At 40.2% G+C, this 19430-nt stretch overlaps 1 protein-coding gene across 1 annotated transcript in view; it reads right to left on the minus strand.

The window, feature by feature from the left end:
- Positions 1–19430, minus strand: part of ADCY8 (adenylate cyclase 8) — a 361242-nt gene that overhangs the window by 52478 nt on the left and 289334 nt on the right. The window contains exon 13 of the mRNA XM_027845527.1: positions 9528–9606. Coding sequence (XP_027701328.1) covers positions 9528–9606 — 79 coding nt within the window. The remainder of the gene's footprint in view (positions 1–9527; positions 9607–19430) is intronic.

Below are 19430 nucleotides of genomic sequence, written 5' to 3' on the forward strand. Positions count from 1 at the left end.
AGAGAGAGAGAGAGAGAGAGAGAGAGAGAGAGAGAGAGAGAGAGAGATGGATGAATAGGCCATGTGCTAAATGACCTTTCTTGATTCTGATGACCTCATGGGATAGCTTAGCATTTGGCTGAGGGCTGATGATGAGACCTTTGGCTGCTTCTGTCAGGCTATGTACATGATATAGTGCAAAGGAAACTTGGTGCTTTGAGATGACAAGCCAATTCCCTTGTTGGTCACTGAGCAGGAAGAGCAGCTCACTGGACTTTTAAAAAAGGGAGTAGCTCTGTCCTTGACTCTTCTTCTTTGGACTTTCCGTGTGGTAAGGCATTCACTTGTGAGGGTCAGGAAGGTGCAGCTTGCCCACCTTTACCCTGCCTGCTATTTGAGCACATGGCAACTAAAGGCTGTGTGCTGTCTAGGTGAGCTTGATCTTGGGCTTAGGGCTGCCTCTTCTGAGCTTCTTCTTTTCTTCCTAATCTTTGATAAACAAATATTAGTCCTGAGGTGAATGTATCCTAGCCCAAAGGCCACCTTGCGAGTTTGAGAAGCTTGAATACTCTGGTTCCTCAATTGGTACTGGCTTTAGTTTGAAAGAATCTTTGGCACTTACTCTAGCACTCTTAGAGAAGACTGTGTTGTTGTGTTTGTCCTTTGTTCTCGAAGAGGACCATGACACCAGGGAGTTGATGACATGACTTGTAATTGACTTTGATTTGAGTGAGGGAGAGCTGTGCAAGGTCACCAGCCTCACTTTCTCCTCCAGAGTCATCTGGGTCCAGTGGTGAGATACAGATCAGGATGACTGGAGATGGCTCCAGATGCAGTGGGAGACCCTGGCCTTCTTAAGGTAAGGTCTTTTCAAGTTCTCACTTTGAGCGAGACAACGTCCTTTCAGTGAATAGGCCTCTTTAAAAAGTGAGTGAAGGGAAAGCCCCTTTAATAAAAAAAAAAAATAAATAAATGGCAGGGGAAGACCCTCAGGGTTGCTGACCAAAAGAGAAACAGTTTCTATTTACATTCACTCTGAGCAAGGAGGGCCCAAAAAGTAACCCTGGTGACTTTGCACAGATCTCCTTCACTCAAATGAAAATCAATTGCAAGTCTTGTCATCAACTCCCTGACATCATCGTCCTTTTTGAGAAGGAAGGACAAATACAATAACCTGGAGAAGATAACCATGGGCTGCATGATCATCCTTATCCTGACCTGATTCACCAGATGACAGACTTTGAGGGAGATAGTGCTGAGTGGAAGGGAAATGTAAAATACTTAATCAGTAATCCTGTAAAGTGTTTCATATTTAGATTATTTTAAGTATCAATGTACTAGCAGAGTAAAATAATGTAGTAGTTAGTACTGACACTTAATTTCTTTGTCTTTCCTGGAAGTTAGATGATCCCTTCTATGGTATGTTGCATATTCATGTTTCTGGTAAGGTTTCAACCCAACCTACCTTGGTCATTGTTTGGGACCTGATTGGCTCAGAGTGAATGTAAATAACAATTGTTTCTATTCTGGCAAGAAATTCTGAGGGTCTTTCCCTCCCAGATTCATTTTTTTTATTAGGTAGAAGAAGCCATTTTCTGCCTCATTTCTTACCTAGCCTTAATCACTGAATGGACATTGCCTCAGACAAACTGAGACCTAGTCATCCTGATCTATAACTTGGCATTGAACCCAAATGACTCCAGAGGAAAGAGTGAGGCTGGTGACTTTGCACAGTCCAATCTCACTTAAATCCAATTCACCTGCAAGTCACGACATCACCTCCCTGATGTCATGGTCCTTTTTGAGAAGGAAGGACAAATGACAAGGACAACCAAGGTCTACCTTGTCAGCCCCAGGCATAGTAAGCTTCTCTCATCCAATACAAGCCAATCTAATGGAAGTTAATCTAATCCAGTCCAAACCTTTGGCACTGTCAATCACCCTCTCCCGAGATACACTTTCTTCTCCATGATTTCTTAATATGACTCTCTTTGCTCTGTTTCTACCTTTCTGATCACTCCTTCCTTCTCTGTTTCCTTTGGTAGCTCTTCATATAGGTCATGCCCATTTACCATGGGTGTCCACAAGGGTCTGTCTTAGATGCTTGTCTTAAGTTTTCCCTCTCTCATCTCATTTGATGACCTCAGTAGCTCAAATAGATTCAACTATCAACTCTACGCAGATGACTCTCAGATTTATTTGTCCAGCCTTCTCTCTCCTGAACTCCAGTCTTACATAACCGATTGCTTATTGGATATCTTGAACTAGATGTCCTATTGACATCTTAAAGTCACCTGTCCACAACAGAGCTCATATTGTTTTCCCTTGAACCCTCCCCTCTTCTAAACTTTCCTGTTACTTTCAAGCATACCACCATCCTTCCAGTTGCCCGGACTTGAAACCTAGGTGTCATCTTTGACTCCTCATTCAGTCACCCCACATATCACCTTTGGGGGTCGTAAGCCAGGTCCTAGTGGGAAGGCCTGGCAATAAAGGAAACAAGCACATTTCAAATGCCTAAGATGTGCCAGGCACTTTATGTAGATTTTTTCATTTGATCTTCCCAACAACCTTGGGAGGTAGGTGCTGTTATTATCCTCATTTTACAGTTGAGGAAGCTGAGGCAGATAGAGGTTAAGTGGTTTGTCTAGGGTCACATAGCTTTCAAGTTTCTGAGACTAGCTTTGTACTCAAGTCTTCCACACTCCAGGCCCAGCACTCTACCCACTGTTCTACTGAGCTGCTTAGGTGATGGCTAGGATACCTAGAGTGCCAGTATAACTCTTTCTCACGAGCTTTTTCTCAAACTTTTCAAGTTTGCCCATGGGCCCACTGAGTATACCACTTAGTTCTCAGTGTCCCCATTCTTTTTAGGTACATTATACTAAATTAGTTAAACAGTGTATATGTATGTGGTGGTTACGGGGGAATGGGGTGGAAAGATTAAAGGTAAATGATAAAGAAATTCATATCTATTTGATGTTTGGCATATGACTTATACTTGCTGATACTCAAATCATCTTAGCAGAAAAAAATGGGTATGATAATATTATGCAGGCATGAATACATCCTGGGCTGAAAGCCAGAGGCGGATTTGAGTTGCAGCTCAGCCCCTGATGAGCTATGTTTGACCTTGGGCAAACCATTTCATATCTATGAGCCTCAATTTCATCACCAATAAAATAGGCATAATAATACCTCTATCCTATTGAAATGTGAGTATACATATGAAAGCACTTTATATGCTGTACAGTGATAAATGAATGTAAAGGATCATCATGACTTTAAGATGTCAAGGGTCTATGATTTTCCTGATGTGAGAACCGCCTGTACTGAGAACTTCTCTACTACCATAAGGGCTCTATAACTCATTAAATAAGTCTTAGAAAGTCCCCTGAGGCTCAGAGAGGTTAAATGACTTTCCTACAATCAAATAGCTAGTAATCAGCAGAAGCAAAATTTGACTCCAACAGTCTTATGAGATATAGATAGAACTTATTATTAATTGGAATTTATTTGGTCTGAATTATCTGGATTGAGTCGAATTACTTCAATATTCTACTTCAGCTGATATGTGAAAACAACAGTTTTTATTTCCTCTAACTTCACTTTCTTAGGTTCTTTGACAATATTTTTTACTTTCAGACTTGGCCCAGTCTTTTCATTAGCTAAGTTTAAACTAAGAGCTAAGAATTACTGCCAAAAAACCCCCAATATACATAATTATTACAACAACATAAATAGAAGTAAAAAGAAAAACAACCAAAACACTTCTAAACATTGTATAATTGTAGTGACTGAGCTTGGTCCTAAAAATGAGGAGAGAAAATATACATCCCTCCCTCGTTTGCAGAGTTGGGCACTATGGGTATAGAATATTCCATATACTGTCAGATTAGGTGGCTCTGTTGGTTAGTTTTGCTGAATCCCTCTCTCCCACCCCCACCCCATTTTCTTCTTTGTTATAAGGGGAAAGATGTATGGAATACACATTTTATATAGCGCCTACTATGTGCCATGCACTGTACTAAGCACTTCACAAATTTTATCTTATTTGATCCTTAATCAATAAATCAAGGGGCAGCTAGGTGGCACAGTGGATAGAGCACTGGCTGTGGAGTCAGGAGGACCTGAGTTCAAATCCAGCCTCAGACTATTTATCACTTACTAGCTGTGTGACCTTGGGCAAGTCACTTAACCCCATTGCCCAGCCCCCCCCCCCAAAAAAAATAAATCAAGAAACATTTATTAAATACGTCTTAGGAGCCAGACACTGTGCTAAGCACTGGGGGTACTAAAGGAGGCAAAAGACAGTCTCTGCCCTCAAGAAGCTTACAATCTAATGGGGGAGACAATATGCAAACAAATAGAAACATAGCATATAGGAGATAATTAATATCTTCATTTCCCAAGCAGCCAGTGTGTAGGAGTGAAGACAGTGGTGAATGGTGAGAGTGATCTATGGCTGAGGCTTGGCTGGATATAACCAGGGATATGATAATGAGGCATAAAGGAGGACAGTGTAGATTTGAATTGCTTCCCCAAGAAGTCAAGATGGGGAGAAGAGGAGAGAATGACTAGGGGAGATGTTCAGGGGAGATGGCCTGGGAGAGAATCGAGGGGTTAAAGGAATAGAGATCATGGTGTGGATGAAGAATTCTGTTTTGTAAGGGAAGGGAAAGGGAGAGGTCAAAAGAGAAGCTCAGATAAGAGGATTTTGGAATTCTTGAACATAGAAATGGTACATCTGTGGGAGATGACAAGATCAAATGTGTGATTGTATTTGTGTGTGGCTGAGGTGGGGTGGAGGAGCAGCTCATGGGAAGTGAGTAGGTTTAGGAATTGAGTGTTTAGGGTGTTTGAAGGAGAGCAAATATTTATGTTGAAGTTCCTTAGTATGAGGACAAGAGCTGAGGAGGAGAGAAAAACTGAGTCACGTACCAAACTCATTGAAAAAGGAGGGGAGTGATCTGGGGGTATATAGACAACATCCACCAGGATTCTGATTGGGTAGTAGATATGACTAGCAAAATTTTCAAAGGAAGAGAAGTTATTGAGTGGTGGAAATAGAGGGAGGGCCCGGAAAAGTCAATGGGGAGCATAACCACCTTGTGAGGTAAGTATTGTTATTATCCTCATTTTACAGTTGAGGAAACAGACAAACAGTAGTTAATTGACTTGCTCAAGGTCACACAGCTAATAAGTGTCTGAGACTGGATTTGAACTCAGGTCTTTCTAGACTCCAGGTCCAGTGTTCTATCCACTGTGCCACCTAGCTGCCTATGTTATGGAGGATGACTTATAGGGGAGGGAGAAAGGATATATTTGGAAATGAAGGTGACGTAAAAACGAAAGATATCAGGAACATTTTTAAAATTACTGTGAAAAATTCTAATAAAAATACCAGAAACATGCAAACAATTAAGACTGAATTTCTGAATCTGGTTTTAATTGTTATTTGTTCTTCCTTCTCAAAAAGGACCATGATATCACGAAGGTGATGTCATGACTTGCAAGGGAATTGAATTTAAGTGAGTTAGGCAAAGTCATCAGCTTCGCTCTTTCCTTTGGAGCCATCTGGGTCCAATGGCAAAATATAGATCAGGATAACTGGAGATGGCCTGGGATGTATGGAAGACCTTGGCCTTTTTAAGCTAAGGTCTCTCCTACGTGTCAGTTTGCCTGAGGCAGTGTCCATTCAGTGATTAAGGCTAGGTAAGAAATGAGGCAGAAGATGGCCTCTTCCACCTAATTAAAAAAAAAATCAATCTGGGACAGAGAGACCCTCAGGATTTCTGGCCCAAACAGAAACAGTTGCTATTTACACTCCCTCTGAGCCAGTAAAACCCAAATGATGATGGCCAAGGTAGGCTTGGGTTGGGACCTATTGCTGGCACATCAATGAGAGTCAGAGTAATTTAGGTTTAAGGCATGGTCATTAAAAAAGAAACCGAGCCTGTAAACCCCAAGATATCTTGTGAGGTTTCAGCAATCAAAATTTATATTTCTTTGGGCAGAGCAACCAGAGGTAAGGGTATGATTACCTATGTGGACAGAGGGAGAGGAAGGAAGTAGGGAGAAAAGGGAATGAGAAGAGGGAGGGAGAGAGAAGGAAGGAAGGAAGGAGGAAGAAAGGAAGGAAGGAAAGAAAGAAGGAAGGAGCTGCCTTGCCCAAGTGGGTATAGTACACTGTATGAGATTTATTAGCACTAAGCTACAAATTACTCTTCTAACTTGCCATTCAATCTCTCATTCACCCATTCTTCATAGTCTACATTTTAAAATGTGACTTTTCATCCTTTTTAAAAATTTATTTAAAAAATACAGTTCTATGTCTCTCTCTCTCTCGCTCTCTCTCTCTCTCTCTCTCCCCCCCCCCCCAGTTTCTTCCAGGGTTCATTACCTCCCTCTGTTTCCATAGCAATTTCTCTCTGATATATTCACATTTCAGCTTTGGCTGGGATTCTTCTCTTGTTGTTTGTACTCTCTTTTGATACTTTCTTTGAAGTGAGTGAGAGGGTGATGAGAGAAAGACAGACGGCAAAAGAGACAAGTTGACCTGGCATAGATCTAACAGTAATTCATGGGATGAAAATTTTATGAATACAGTATATTTAAAAAAATAAAGTTTTGATTCTTTATTCCAACCCCCCCCCAATTATTTTAGGCTAAAATATCTGAGCTCTACATTTTAAGCAATCCATTGACATGCAAGAGTGTGTACAAATGGGTAAGGGGACTCAAATCACGATATATGAGAATGGTTGGAGGCACTAGAGATATTAACATACTGAAGAGATGACTTAGCAGACAAGATAATCATGTTCCTCAAATATTTGGAGAGTGGTCATGTGGAAAAGGGATTGGACATTATATGGTGTACTAAACTAGAAAGAGCACTAGTGTCAGAAGACTTGAGTTTGAATTACTAGTTTTCTACTTACTAACTATGGCAGGGCACATAGTAGGTTCTTAATAAATTCTTGTTGAGCTATAGTTTACTTATCTGTGAAATAGAGATGGTAACTTCTGTACTACCCACACCACAAGATTGTTGGGAAAAAAATTATTTCATTAACTATAGAGTACTACATAATGACTTACTCTTATTTTGCTTCTTTTGGAAAACCGATCTGGGAGCAATGTGTAGAAGTTACAAGAAGGCCAATGTTGGTTTAAAAGAAAGAAAATAGCTTTCTGATTATTAGAGCTGATTGGAAATGGAGTAGGCTGTGTAATTAGGTAGTGAGCTTCCTGTTACTAAATATGCAAGCAGATGCTGAAGAATTACTGATAGGGGAAACTGGAGAGGGATTTATTCCTTACATTTTATACGGGAGGCCAAGTGCTAAGAGAGCTGGTCTTGAAACACAGACAATCTGCATTCAAATCCTGCCCCTGACACACTGACTGGGGGCAAGTCACTTGACCTTTAAGCCTTCTAGGCAACTTCTTGAGACCATGAATTGCAGAGAAGGTAGTGACCTACTTGAGAGAGGGAGTTTTCTCACCTGGGACATCATGATCTAGTCCCTATCCTAATTGAATAAGCCAATAAACATTTTTAGTGCCTACTATGTGCTAAGTACTAGAGATATAATTAATAAAAACAAAGTCCCTGTCCTCCGGTAGCTGACAATCAAATAACGGAGACAACACACAAAAGGAGGCAGGAACCCAGGGTTTAGGAGTATAGAACATCAGGAGATACCTGGTGGGGGCATAGACCCTAGTCCAATTCTGCCTGGTATAAAGGAAGGCATTGGGAGGAGTTTGGTGCACCATTCTCTAGCCTTCTACTTAGTGGGCTATCCCTATCCCTACATTTTTTAAAGTATTGTCTTAGCCTAAAACTAAGGCTTTAGGAAGTTAACCAGACACAAAAATCACTTTATTTATCAGGTAAAATCGATCTTGAAGTCACTAATTGTTAAACTTGTATCATATATAAACCATACCCCTATCCTCCCTTTTCTCTCTTTCAAGACCAGAAGGCTGGGAAATTCCTGGTTTGAATTATCCACACAATTGCTTCTGCCTCCCACCACCCATCCATATGCTTTTTTTTTTAACCTATGACAATTATTTGGGGAGATTTGATAATAACAACGTTCATTCAGTTTTACTTGCAGATTCTTGGACAAGGAAGGGGCTTTGGAGACCTTCTGGTCCAAAAGGGATATCCTCAAAAATATTCCCATCAAATATCCATATAGTCTTCACTGGAATATCTTAATTGAGAGGTTGCTCCCTACCTTATAAGTCAACTCAATCCACTTTTGGCCAGCTCAAATGGTTGTTTACCTGTGTTGAGTCAAAATCTAACTCTCCTAACCATCAATGTCAAATTCAAATTGAAAAAGATCCTTGTGGGCCCATATTGACTCTGATCCTTAATGAGGATTATTAACCTGGGGTCTGTGAACTCAATCTCTCTCTGTCTCTCTCTAAAATGCAGTATACATATATATTATATGTATATATAAGTACACATATATGTATATACACATATGAATATATGTGTATAGATTATATATACTCATATAAATTGTATACATATACATATAAGTTGTATGCATGTATATATACATGCATATAAAGCTATATTTTTAGCATAATTGGTTTCTGTTGTAAACTTATGTATTTGATTTTATGCATTTAAAACCATTACTCTAAAAATGGATTCATAGATTTCACTAGGTTGCTAAAAGCCTGTATGATCCATTTTGTATCAATGGTTATATATGCAAGTGTCCCATGGTCTTTAGGCATTTTACCAGATTGTTCAGTGGAATTGATTCACTAGTCAGAAACAGAGCTGGAAGGGACCCTTAGAGGTCATCTAATTCAATCCTCAGATTTGACAGATGAGGAAACATAGGTCCTGAGAGATTAAGTGATTAGCTGATGGTCATGCAGGTAGTAAGTTACAGACGTAGGTTTTCTACCTACGGAGGTAGGTCCCTGATTCCAAATGGAACATTTGTTTCCACTATTAGACATAACCATCTAGGGACTTTCTAATAACATTTTCAATGAAAATGAGTTCCTTCTGAAGTCCATTCTATGAATCAAGATTACATAACTGCAACTGGGGTTTAGTGGAAGGATCACTTGGTCTGAAATAAGAAAACTCATTTTGAATGATTTTGATTGACTCATCATTGATTCAGTCAACCAACTACTGCACAATCTGCTGACACAATAAAAAATTCTAAAGATCCCAGGGACTAGTTTAGTCAATCCTATTATGTGGAAAAAACCATAACTTTGGGATAAGGACTAGTTGCCCCAGAACAAATTAGAATTCCCATTTTTAGATGGACACTCCTTTGTAATGGAGGTTAAATGGTTCTTCAAAATATATTGTGTACAAAACAATTTTAATTAGTTGGTTTCTATGTTGGTCTTTATTATATTTTGTTTATTAAAGGCCAAAACTTATTTAAGCAGATAATAATCATGAATAGCAAAGAGCAATGGATCCCTTTAAGAGAATCTGAAACAAAAGTCAATAAATTGGAGGTGAACGCACATGTTCCCATTACCTGCTGTCCATGGTAAAACACAGCAAGGAGAAACATGGCCATCAAAAGCAGGGAGGCCTCCTTGGTTCCCAGGAAATCTCTTCTGTAGAACAAAAACAAAATTAACACATGATCACTAATGATCACAGAGACATCAGTCTGAGATCTGGAAGGGCCTGAAGAATCTAGAATTGGAGGACAGCTTAGAAATCATCTAATATGACTCTTCTGTTTGATAAATGAAGAAACTGAGTCCCAGAGAGCTGAACTGGTTTGTCCATAGTCAAAGCTGGGCACGTAGTGCAAAGATCACTGGATTTAGAGTTGGAAGACCCCAGTTTGATTTCTGGCTGTCAAAGATCCTTCCTCACTCTAGTTGTTTCCATACAATCAGTCAGGTATTAAATAGAACTGGCAACTGAACTTGGGTTTTTCTCACTCCAAATTTAGTACTCTTAAAGGACACTGTATTGTTGATTCATCTTCCCTTACCTGTAGGCAAGTAAAATGATATTAGGCCATTTTATAGACAGGGGAGATCAGAATAATCAAAAGAGCACTAGATTAGAAGTCAGGTGGCCTGTGTTTGTTTTCTGTTATTTGTTTTGTTTCAGACATTTTCATGTCTGACTCTTCTTGACCCCTCTTTGGGGTTTTCTTGGGAAAGATACTAGAGTAGTTTGCTATTCCTTCTCCAGGTCATTTTACAGATGAGGAAACTGAGGCAGAAAAGGGTTAAGTGACTTGCCCAGGTTCACACAGATAGTGTCTGAGACTGGATTTGAACTCAGGAAGAAGAGTCTTCCTGACTCCAGGCCCAGCACTCTATCCATTGTGCTGCCTAGCTGCCACTAAATATTTGTATAACTTTGAGCAAGTCACTAGGCCTCAATTTTCTTAGACTCAAATTTCCTTATCTCTAAAATTATAAGTGTTCATAGGATCACAAATTTTGAGAAATGGAGGAGACCAATCTATACATGAAAAGAGGATCCTCCTAAAGGCCGCAAGTGATAAATCAGCATTCACTTGAAAATCCCCAAGGAGGGGGAACTATCCACTTTTTAAGGCAGTCCCTTTTACTTTTTGGACAATTCTAATTGTTAGGAAGGAAGGTTCCCCCTTCCCTACCTGGCCCCCCCACCTCCAACCCCAGATCAAACCTAAGTCGACCTCTTTGTAACTTATACCCATTGTTCCCAGTTCTGCCCTCTGGGGCCAAACCAAAGAATTATACCTCTCCCTTTCCCTACCCCAGACACTTGAAGATGGCTGTTGAGTCTTCTCCATATTAAACATTCCTAGTTCCTTCAACCAATCCTCATAGGACATGGACTCCACCATTTTGATTGGTGGACACTAGCTTTCTAGACACTAGCTTACTAATATTCTTTCTTAAAATGAAGTGCCCAACTGAACACATTTTGAATTTTGGTGGAGCAAAGTACAGCGGGATTGCCATCTCTAGATTCAAGGATGCTATGCTTCTCTTAATGGAGTTCCATTCTACATCAGATTTGTGGCCTTCATGTCACGCTCCTAATTCATATTGGGTTTACACACAGCTAAAACCTCCCAATCTTTTCAGAGCTGCTTTCCAACTCTTCTCCTCCCATGTTGTATTTGTAAAATTGATTTTTTGTACCCAGGTGTAAGACTTTACATTTATCCTTATTTCAGTTTCAGGTCAGTTGTTTCAGTTGTGTCTGACTCTTCCCGACCTCATTTGGGGTTTTCTTGGCAGAGATACTGCAGTGGTTTGCCATTTCTTTCTCTAGCTCATTTGTTATGAGGAAACTTAGGTAAACAGGGTTAAATGACTTACCCAGGGTCACACAGCTAGCAAATATCTGAGATCAGATTTGAACTTAGGCAGATGAGCCTTCCTGACTCCAGGCCTAGTACTCTATCCACTGCCACCTAGCTGCCCTTTAATCCCTATTGAATCCCACTTATTCGATTCATCCCAGTACTCTAATCTCTTAAGGTCTTTTTGGAACCTGATTCTCTTATCTATGGAGTTAGCTAGCCAACCTCCTCCCATCTTTAGGTCATGTGAAAATCTGACTAGTTTTCCATCAATGCCTTTATCCAAGTCATTGATAAAAACAAAACAAAACAAAGCATTAAACAACACAGGGTCAACCATTGAACCTTGGGGTATTCCACTAGTGATTTCCTGCTACATTAACAATGAATCATTAACACCTTCTTTTTGAATCTGGCCATGCAACCAATTCTCAATACTTCTATCTTTTAGTAATAGAGGTCAAATATACTCCTGAGTTGCAACCCACAGCACATTAAAAGGATAAATCAATCTATTTCCCCTTCATTTTATTAATTACACATATTACATACATAATAAAGAAGAGAGATTATGTGGGAGATTGACTTCAGAAGATAAATGTGAAAAGGAATAAAACTTGCTCATATAAGAAAAGGCAACATGTTGAACTGGTCTGAGTCATAGATTAAAATTTAATACATCTGGGTCCTAACCCTGATTCATTTATTAACTATCTTGAGCCAATTTTAACATTCCAACATCAGAAGTTGCATATTACAGTTAAAGGAACACTGCACTGCAGTTAATATAGTGCCTGGCACTTATAAGTTTGTTTTCTCAACCTGACTTGACATTCCGCCTTTTCATCATCTACTAGTTGTACAAATTTTCCTCCTTGTGGTTTCAGTTTCCTTCTGTCTCTCTGTCTCTGTCTCTCTCTGTCTCTCTGTCTCTCTCTCTCTCTGTCTCTCTCTCTCTCTCTCCTTCCCTTCATATCCCTTCTTTTCTTTCTAGCTTGGGCCTCCTGATCTCACCTGGGCTACAAGCATAGTGGCCATTCACAGGCCTGATCCCAGTTCTGATCAGCACAGAAGCTTTATCTGTTCTAGTTTTTCAAACTGGGCTTGTTATCCCCTCCTAAGGTAGCCTGGTAACCTCTCACTTTCCTGGGCTTATCACATTGGTGCCAGGAGGGTCACTAGATGCAAGTGAGGTCACCTGATCAGCTTAATCCACTAAAGCTGAGAACTTCTGAACTCAAGTGATTCCCCAGTCTCCCTAGCCTAAGGGACTACAAGAGTGTGCCACCATGCCCAGCTAATTGGCACAGTTTTCAACAAATCACTCAAGCAATGTAATACAGTTATATCAGAAGAAAGTTTTCCTCAGGTGTCACAGAATCCAAGAATCACAGAACAACTTTGAGTTGAAACGGAGTTTAGAAGTCATGGAAGCCTAGCTGTACCTGAACAGGAATTCCCTCTGTACTTTGACTAAGAAGTGGTCATCTGCCACCCTCCTCCCCACCGCCTCCGATATCTGTAGTGATTTGGAATCCACTATGCCTTCCCACTCCAACCTGAAGGCATTCCCATTCCACTTTAGGATAGATCTAATTATTAGTAAATTTTCCTTTAATGTCTCCTTGTTGTAGTCAGAGAAGAATAGTCATGACACATTATAACAGGACATTTAGCACAAGAAAGCTATTGATGATAGCCTAACCAACTGTAATTCTGTTATGGCAAAGAACAAATTTCAGTGGGCAATATTCTTAGACTTATGAACTCATAGAGATAGAAGGGAACTTAGAGGCCATCCAGTCTACCTTCTTTCCCCCTTATCTTATTTGAAGGGAATTATATTTTCATATTAATTGATATGACATATGTAATGAATATACTAATAATTTAGATTTCTCAAGAGCTGCCTCTCTGGCTCAGGAGTCAGAATTAACAATGCTGCTTGAAATGATCAATCAAACCCTTGACAATGCTCTTACTCACTGCATTCTTATGCCTGTGTACTGTAAATGAAGTGAATCAAAGATTGCAGAACCTGTTCCCTTCATAGAACTCTAATCCTATGACCCACCAAGTAATGACCCCCAAAGACTTGAGTAATAATTTCTCCCACAGGACACCAGAACTGTTGTATGGTTTTCCACTTTGGGCTTGCCATGGGAAACTACTCTGGCCCTGGGAAATGGTTGTTTGTGATCCATTTCCCCCCCCAACCCCTTTCCATTGTAATTTATGTATATAATCTCTGTCTTCACTTTAGCAAGGTGGAATTCTAATCAGGAGAATTCCCAATTTGCAAATCTGTTCCTCATAATGAAACTAATTAATTACTGACACTTTGTCTCTGGTCTGCTGTTTTCATCATTCTCAGATTAGAGACTGGCTCAGTAAAAATCCTGTTAAGACTTACACTTGAAGAAACTAAGCCCACAGAGGTTACATGACTCACTGACTGACCCAGCCCAAGACACATAAGTAATATACTTTGGAGGCATGATTTGAACCTAATGCTATGATGACAGTCAGTGGTCTTTGGATGATACCTCTTCATTTCTGACATGAGACACAGAAAGTAGTTCATAGTACAATTGAGTATCACTAGGTCCTAACCCTGTTGTGTGAATTGTTGTGGCTCCCTGGGGGCTCTGGGGTCTCAGGTACACACCCAGAGGAAATATGGTCTATTTGTGTTCTTTCTCAATGAACAGGAAAAAAAATAACAACAATAGTTAACATGTATATGCTTTTAGGTTTGTGAAACAATTTATAATCATTCTCATTTTATCCCCACAGCAATGTTGTAAGAGAGGTACTATCCTTATCCCTATTTTAAAGAAGAGAAAATTGAGACTAAGATACTGTCACTTGCCTAGGGTCACACAGCTCATTGAGTGTCTGAGAAAGGATTCAAACTCAGTCCTTCCTGACTCCAAGTCCAAAGGCCAGAGCATATGTCAAGCTGCTTCTTGGAGTGTTACTTATTATGTTTGTTTGATGCTGTAGAGGAGGACCATGTTATCACTGGGGGGGGGAAAGGTCAGTGGTAATGACCCTCCATGTTCAGCTGGCCCTCCTGGGGCAGTGACCGTAACAGAAGGACCTAGGCTTCTAGCACCCTGCTCTGTTAGATCCAAAATATTGTTGTTCTCTTTAAAAACATTCCTTCTGATGCTGTTCCCAAGGATGTGCAGAGGAACTGATCTACCTCACAAGCATTCTTCTCTTCACCCTCCCCGCCCTTGGGAATTTGCAAAGGCTAGTCTGCCATATGATACAAGTTTATGCAGACACACACCACTGTAGTGACACGGAGGCAGCCTTCAACACCCTCTCTCAGATCAAGCAGAAAGGGAGGCAGGGCTTTGAGGAAGACAATACTTATTTAAGCACCAACAACACCTCAAGCAGCCAAAGGAATTCAGAAAAACACTAGAAGAAGAATTTTACTTTTAAATGTTTTAATTTTTTTTCTTTCTGCTTTTCTCTTCCAGTTCAACTCAGAATATAATATCTTCCCAGGGTAAAGTAGTCCAGGAGAACAGCTAACAGTGAAAGATTCTTAGGAAGGCATGGCCGGGCTCTTTAGAGAGGCTCAGAATACTTCCTGGAGAAAACAATAGACTTTAAACTTTCATTGTGTACAAAGGGAAAATCTGAAAACATGATGGGCAGGGAGAAGGAGAGAGAGAGAAGAAAAGAGAGGAGAGGAGAGAGGGAGAGAGAGGGGAAGAGGAGAGAAGGAGAGAGAGGGGAAGAGGAGGAGAGGAGAGGGAGGAAGAGATAGAAAGAGGGAGGGAGGAAAGGAGGGAGGAAGGAAGGGAGGAGGGAGAGACAAAGAAAGACAGAGAGAGACAGACAGAGAGACAGAGAGAGACAAAGAGAGAGAGAGAGACAAAAACAGAGAGAATGTGCCTGTGAATGGTCAGTCTGGAATTTTTGACTTGGTTGACTTCACCTTGTGTCCTATTTCAAAGAAACCCTAATCCTTTCCCCAAACATCCATTCAGGGCCTTTAGGAATAGTAATCCTAAGGGACAGTTAGGTGGTGTAGTGGATAGAGCACTGGCCCTGAAGTCAGGAGGACCTGAGTTCAAATCTGGCCTCTAGACCAAACACTTGACACCAGCTGTGTGACCCTGGGCAAGTCACTTAACCCCAATTGCCTAAGGGGGAAAAAAAAAGAAATAGTAATCCTGTACTCTTCTCTGTTGAACAATGGTTTTGAACTTCACAGGCATCCAGGATGGGGAACTGGACAGATTTCAGAAGTCATCTAATACCTGGGGTCTGTGAACTTGCGTCTTTAAATATTTTGATAACTACATTGCATTTTATTTTATGAATTTAAAAACATTATTCTGAGAAGGGATCCAGATTGCCATTGGGGGTTCATGACACAGAAAAGTTTAAGATCCCCAATCTCAATTTACATATGAAGATTCTGTGGTGCAGAGAGAGGACACGATTGTTGAAACTTCCTTACAGAGAAAACTCAATTGGGTTTGATGGTTACTGAGTGGCATTGGGTAAGGTCCAAAATGAACCCGTTTTCATAATAAAGTCTGTCCTTAGGTTCAGGTCATGGCATAATTTGAACAATATTTGTATTGGAAAGGTTGTTATACGAAAAAGGAATTAATAAATTAGATTCGTCCTGCTTGGCTGTAGAAGGACAGAATAGGAGCCATGGATAGAAGCTGGAAAGAGTCAAACTTTGGCTTGATATAAGGAAAAGCTCCCTAACCATTAATTATTATTATTATTTTCTAAATCAGATGGTCTGCCTCAGGAGGTATAGGCTACTGTCAATCAATCAGTCAATCATTAAGCATTTATTAAGCACCTACTATGTACCAAGCCCTGTATTAGATATGGGGATACAAGCACAAAGAATGAAACATGCTCCACTTTCATGGAGCTGGCAGTGGAGGCCTTCAAATGAACTCTGGATGAGCACATTTAGGATGTGACCAAAGATACTCGGGGGGTTGGTCATGATGACTTCAGCAGTCCCTTCCAACTCTGAGATTCTGGATTGTGTGGGTCTTTTGTACTTGACTCTCAGGACATTCAGAATTGTAGAACTCCAAACTTAGCAAAATGTTCTATTCTTTGGGAGATTTGGTTAATCACATAGCTGGTGACTCCTTATGTCTTCAATTGAACACTACAGCTGCATCTTTGGGGAAAGCAACCTCTAACCCTTTTCTCCCCATCGCTGAAGAAACTTGAGTCATAGATGCTTAGAGCTAAAAGGAACTTCCATAGTCATCCAGTCTACCCTGCGATTTGGTTTCAACCTACCTTTCCAGCTTTATTTCACTGCATTCTGCTTTGTATACTTTACTTTCTAGACAAGCTTTTCTATCTCTCCTGCCTCTGGCATTTGCCCACTCTGTCGTCCATACCTAGAAAACAATTCCTCCTCCCTCTCACCACAGCTCAACACTATACTTTGCTCTCTTGAAACCAATCTCAATCTTCAAGGTCTCTATCTTCCATGAAACCTGTTCCAAATGAGAATGATCTCTCTCTTCTCAAATTTTTTTAGAGCACTTTGGCTACATCTCTTGCTCTTATCACATTCTATCACTTATTATACCCTATTCATGCCTATGTCTTATTTCTTCTATTTGACTGTAAGCTCTCTGAGGGGAAGGGCTAAATAGATTATATTTACTAGCACCCAGCACGTTGTCCGCACATAGCGAATGTTTAATAATTGCTTGTTCAATTGAATTGCATTATTTGTGAGGATGCTGGTATGAAAGACATTCAATATAGATTTTTAGCTTGTTAAAGCTGGCAGGGACCTTAGACAGAAATGATGTAATTAAGATCACAAATGAGCACCTGAGGCAGGACAAGAACCCAAGCTTCCCAACTCTTCCCACTATACGTAGCTGTTTCCTAAGCCCCCAAAATCTATTTTAGCTCTTAGTTTCATCATTGAGCACTGCATTATGCATGCTGTCTGTGAAAGAGTTGGACTAGGATAGGTAAAATGATTAAATTCAGTAAACATTTATTATGTGTGACATACTGTGCTAGGTGTGGGGATACAAATACTCACCTGTCCTCAAGGAGCTTACATTCTTTTTTTTGGGGGGGGAGGGGAGGCAGAGATCCAACATGTATACAGATCAGTAAATTCAAATAAATACCAAGTACAATAACTTCAAGAGGAAAAGAATGTAAAGAACTGGGGGCATTTGGAAAAGTTTCATGTAGGAGTTTGAACCTAACCTGTGCTTTAAAGGAAGCTAGGGATTTGAAGAAGCAAGTTTCAAAAGGGAGTGCTTTCTAGACATGGGGGGACAGCATATTCAGGAAGAGAGTAGGAGTTGGGGTAGGAAATCGGGCCTTCATCTCTTAAGTATATGTAATAACCTGCTAATTAATCTCCCTGCTTCAACCCATCCTCCCTCTCCAAATCATTATCCACACAGCTAACAAAACTCTCTTCCTAAAGGACTAATCTGGCCATGTTACTTCCCTGTTCAGTAATCTGTATGACTTTCTTTTGATTCTGTCATAAAATACTAACTCCTCGGTATGGAATGTAAAGTCCTTATGATTCAGATTCCAATCATTCAATCAACAGACATTTATTAAGCACCTACCATGTACCAGGCATGATGCCCTCCAGGTTATCCTTCCAGATTTATTTTATAATGCTCCCCTTCATACACTGTATTCCAGGTGAATTGGCTTATTGCTGTTTTTCAAATCCCATATTCATTTTATATTCTGCCTCTATATCTTTGCAAAGACTGCCAATCAATCAACCCACAAGCATTTGTTAAGTGGTTGCTATATGCCAGGTACTATGATGCTCTCTAGCATAGATACAAAAATAAAAGTTAGCCAACAAATACTTACTATGCTCAAAGCACGGTGCCAAAGTACTGAGTAATGGATATTGAAAGAAAGGCAAAAACATGGTCTTAATTCTCAAGGAGTTCTCATTCTAATGGGGAGATAACATGGAAACAACTACATATATACAGTATGCAGTATAATATGGAAGAAAATCTCAAAGGGAAGGTACCAGCAGGGGGCCATGGGAATGTTAGTTAGTCTTACAAACATGGAATATAAGCTGAGTCTTGAAGGAAGCCAAGTAAACCAGGAAATGGAGATGAGAAGAGAGAGCATTCTAGATGTGGGGGACAGAGTTAGGAGATGGAGTGTTCTGTGTAAGGAAGATCAGTGTCTCTGAATTATAGAATGCATGGTGTGACACATAGTAGGCGCCTGATGGATGTTTATTGATTGGCTGATTGAAAGGCATTAAAGCATAAGAAGACTGGAAAAGTAGAAAAGAATTATGTTGTGAAAGGTTTTAAAGGACAAACAGATGGTTTTATAGTTGATCTTGGAGGTAATAAGGAGCCACTGGAATTTACTAAGTGGAGAAGTGTGTGATACTGTCTGACCTACATATGAGGAAGATCAGTTTGGCAGCTGGGATGGGCATGAGTGGGCAAAGACTTGAGGCAAGACCAACCAGCAGACTATTGCAATAGTCCAGTTGTGACCTGCTGAGGGCCTGTATCAGGCTGAGCTGTGTAGCAGTAGAGAAGGAATGTTCACGAGAAATGTTGTAATGATAGAAAGAACAAAACTTGGCAACAGATTTGATAATCCAGGTGAGTGCAAGTGAGGTAGCAAATATGGGTAACAGGGAATGGTGGTGCCCTTACCAGTAACAGGAAATTTGGGTTTTGGGGAAAATATGAGTTTTGTTTTGGATATGCTGAGTTTGAGATGTCTATGGGTCATCCAACCTGTGACAGTAGAGGTTAGGAGAGAGGTTAGGACTGGATAAACTTATCTAAATATCATCTGCATAAAGAAGACACCTGGCAAGAAAATATTAATGAAGGTATGCCAAGGTAGACCTTTAGGGGATACAGACAGTTGGTGAGAATGACCTGGAAGACAGGTAGGAGAACAATCAGAAGAGAGCAATGTCAAGAAAACCTAGAGAGGACAGAGTATCAAAGAAAAGAAGGTGATCAAAAATTCCAAAAATGAACCGCATAGAAATCAAGAAGGACGAGGATTAAGAAAAGGCCATTGGATTTGATTATTAACAGACAGTAACTT

This window comes from Vombatus ursinus, unplaced genomic scaffold (genome assembly GCF_900497805.2).
Source record: "Vombatus ursinus unplaced genomic scaffold, bare-nosed wombat genome assembly UNPS02014973.1, whole genome shotgun sequence".
Taxonomy (NCBI): Eukaryota; Metazoa; Chordata; class Mammalia; order Diprotodontia; family Vombatidae; genus Vombatus; species Vombatus ursinus.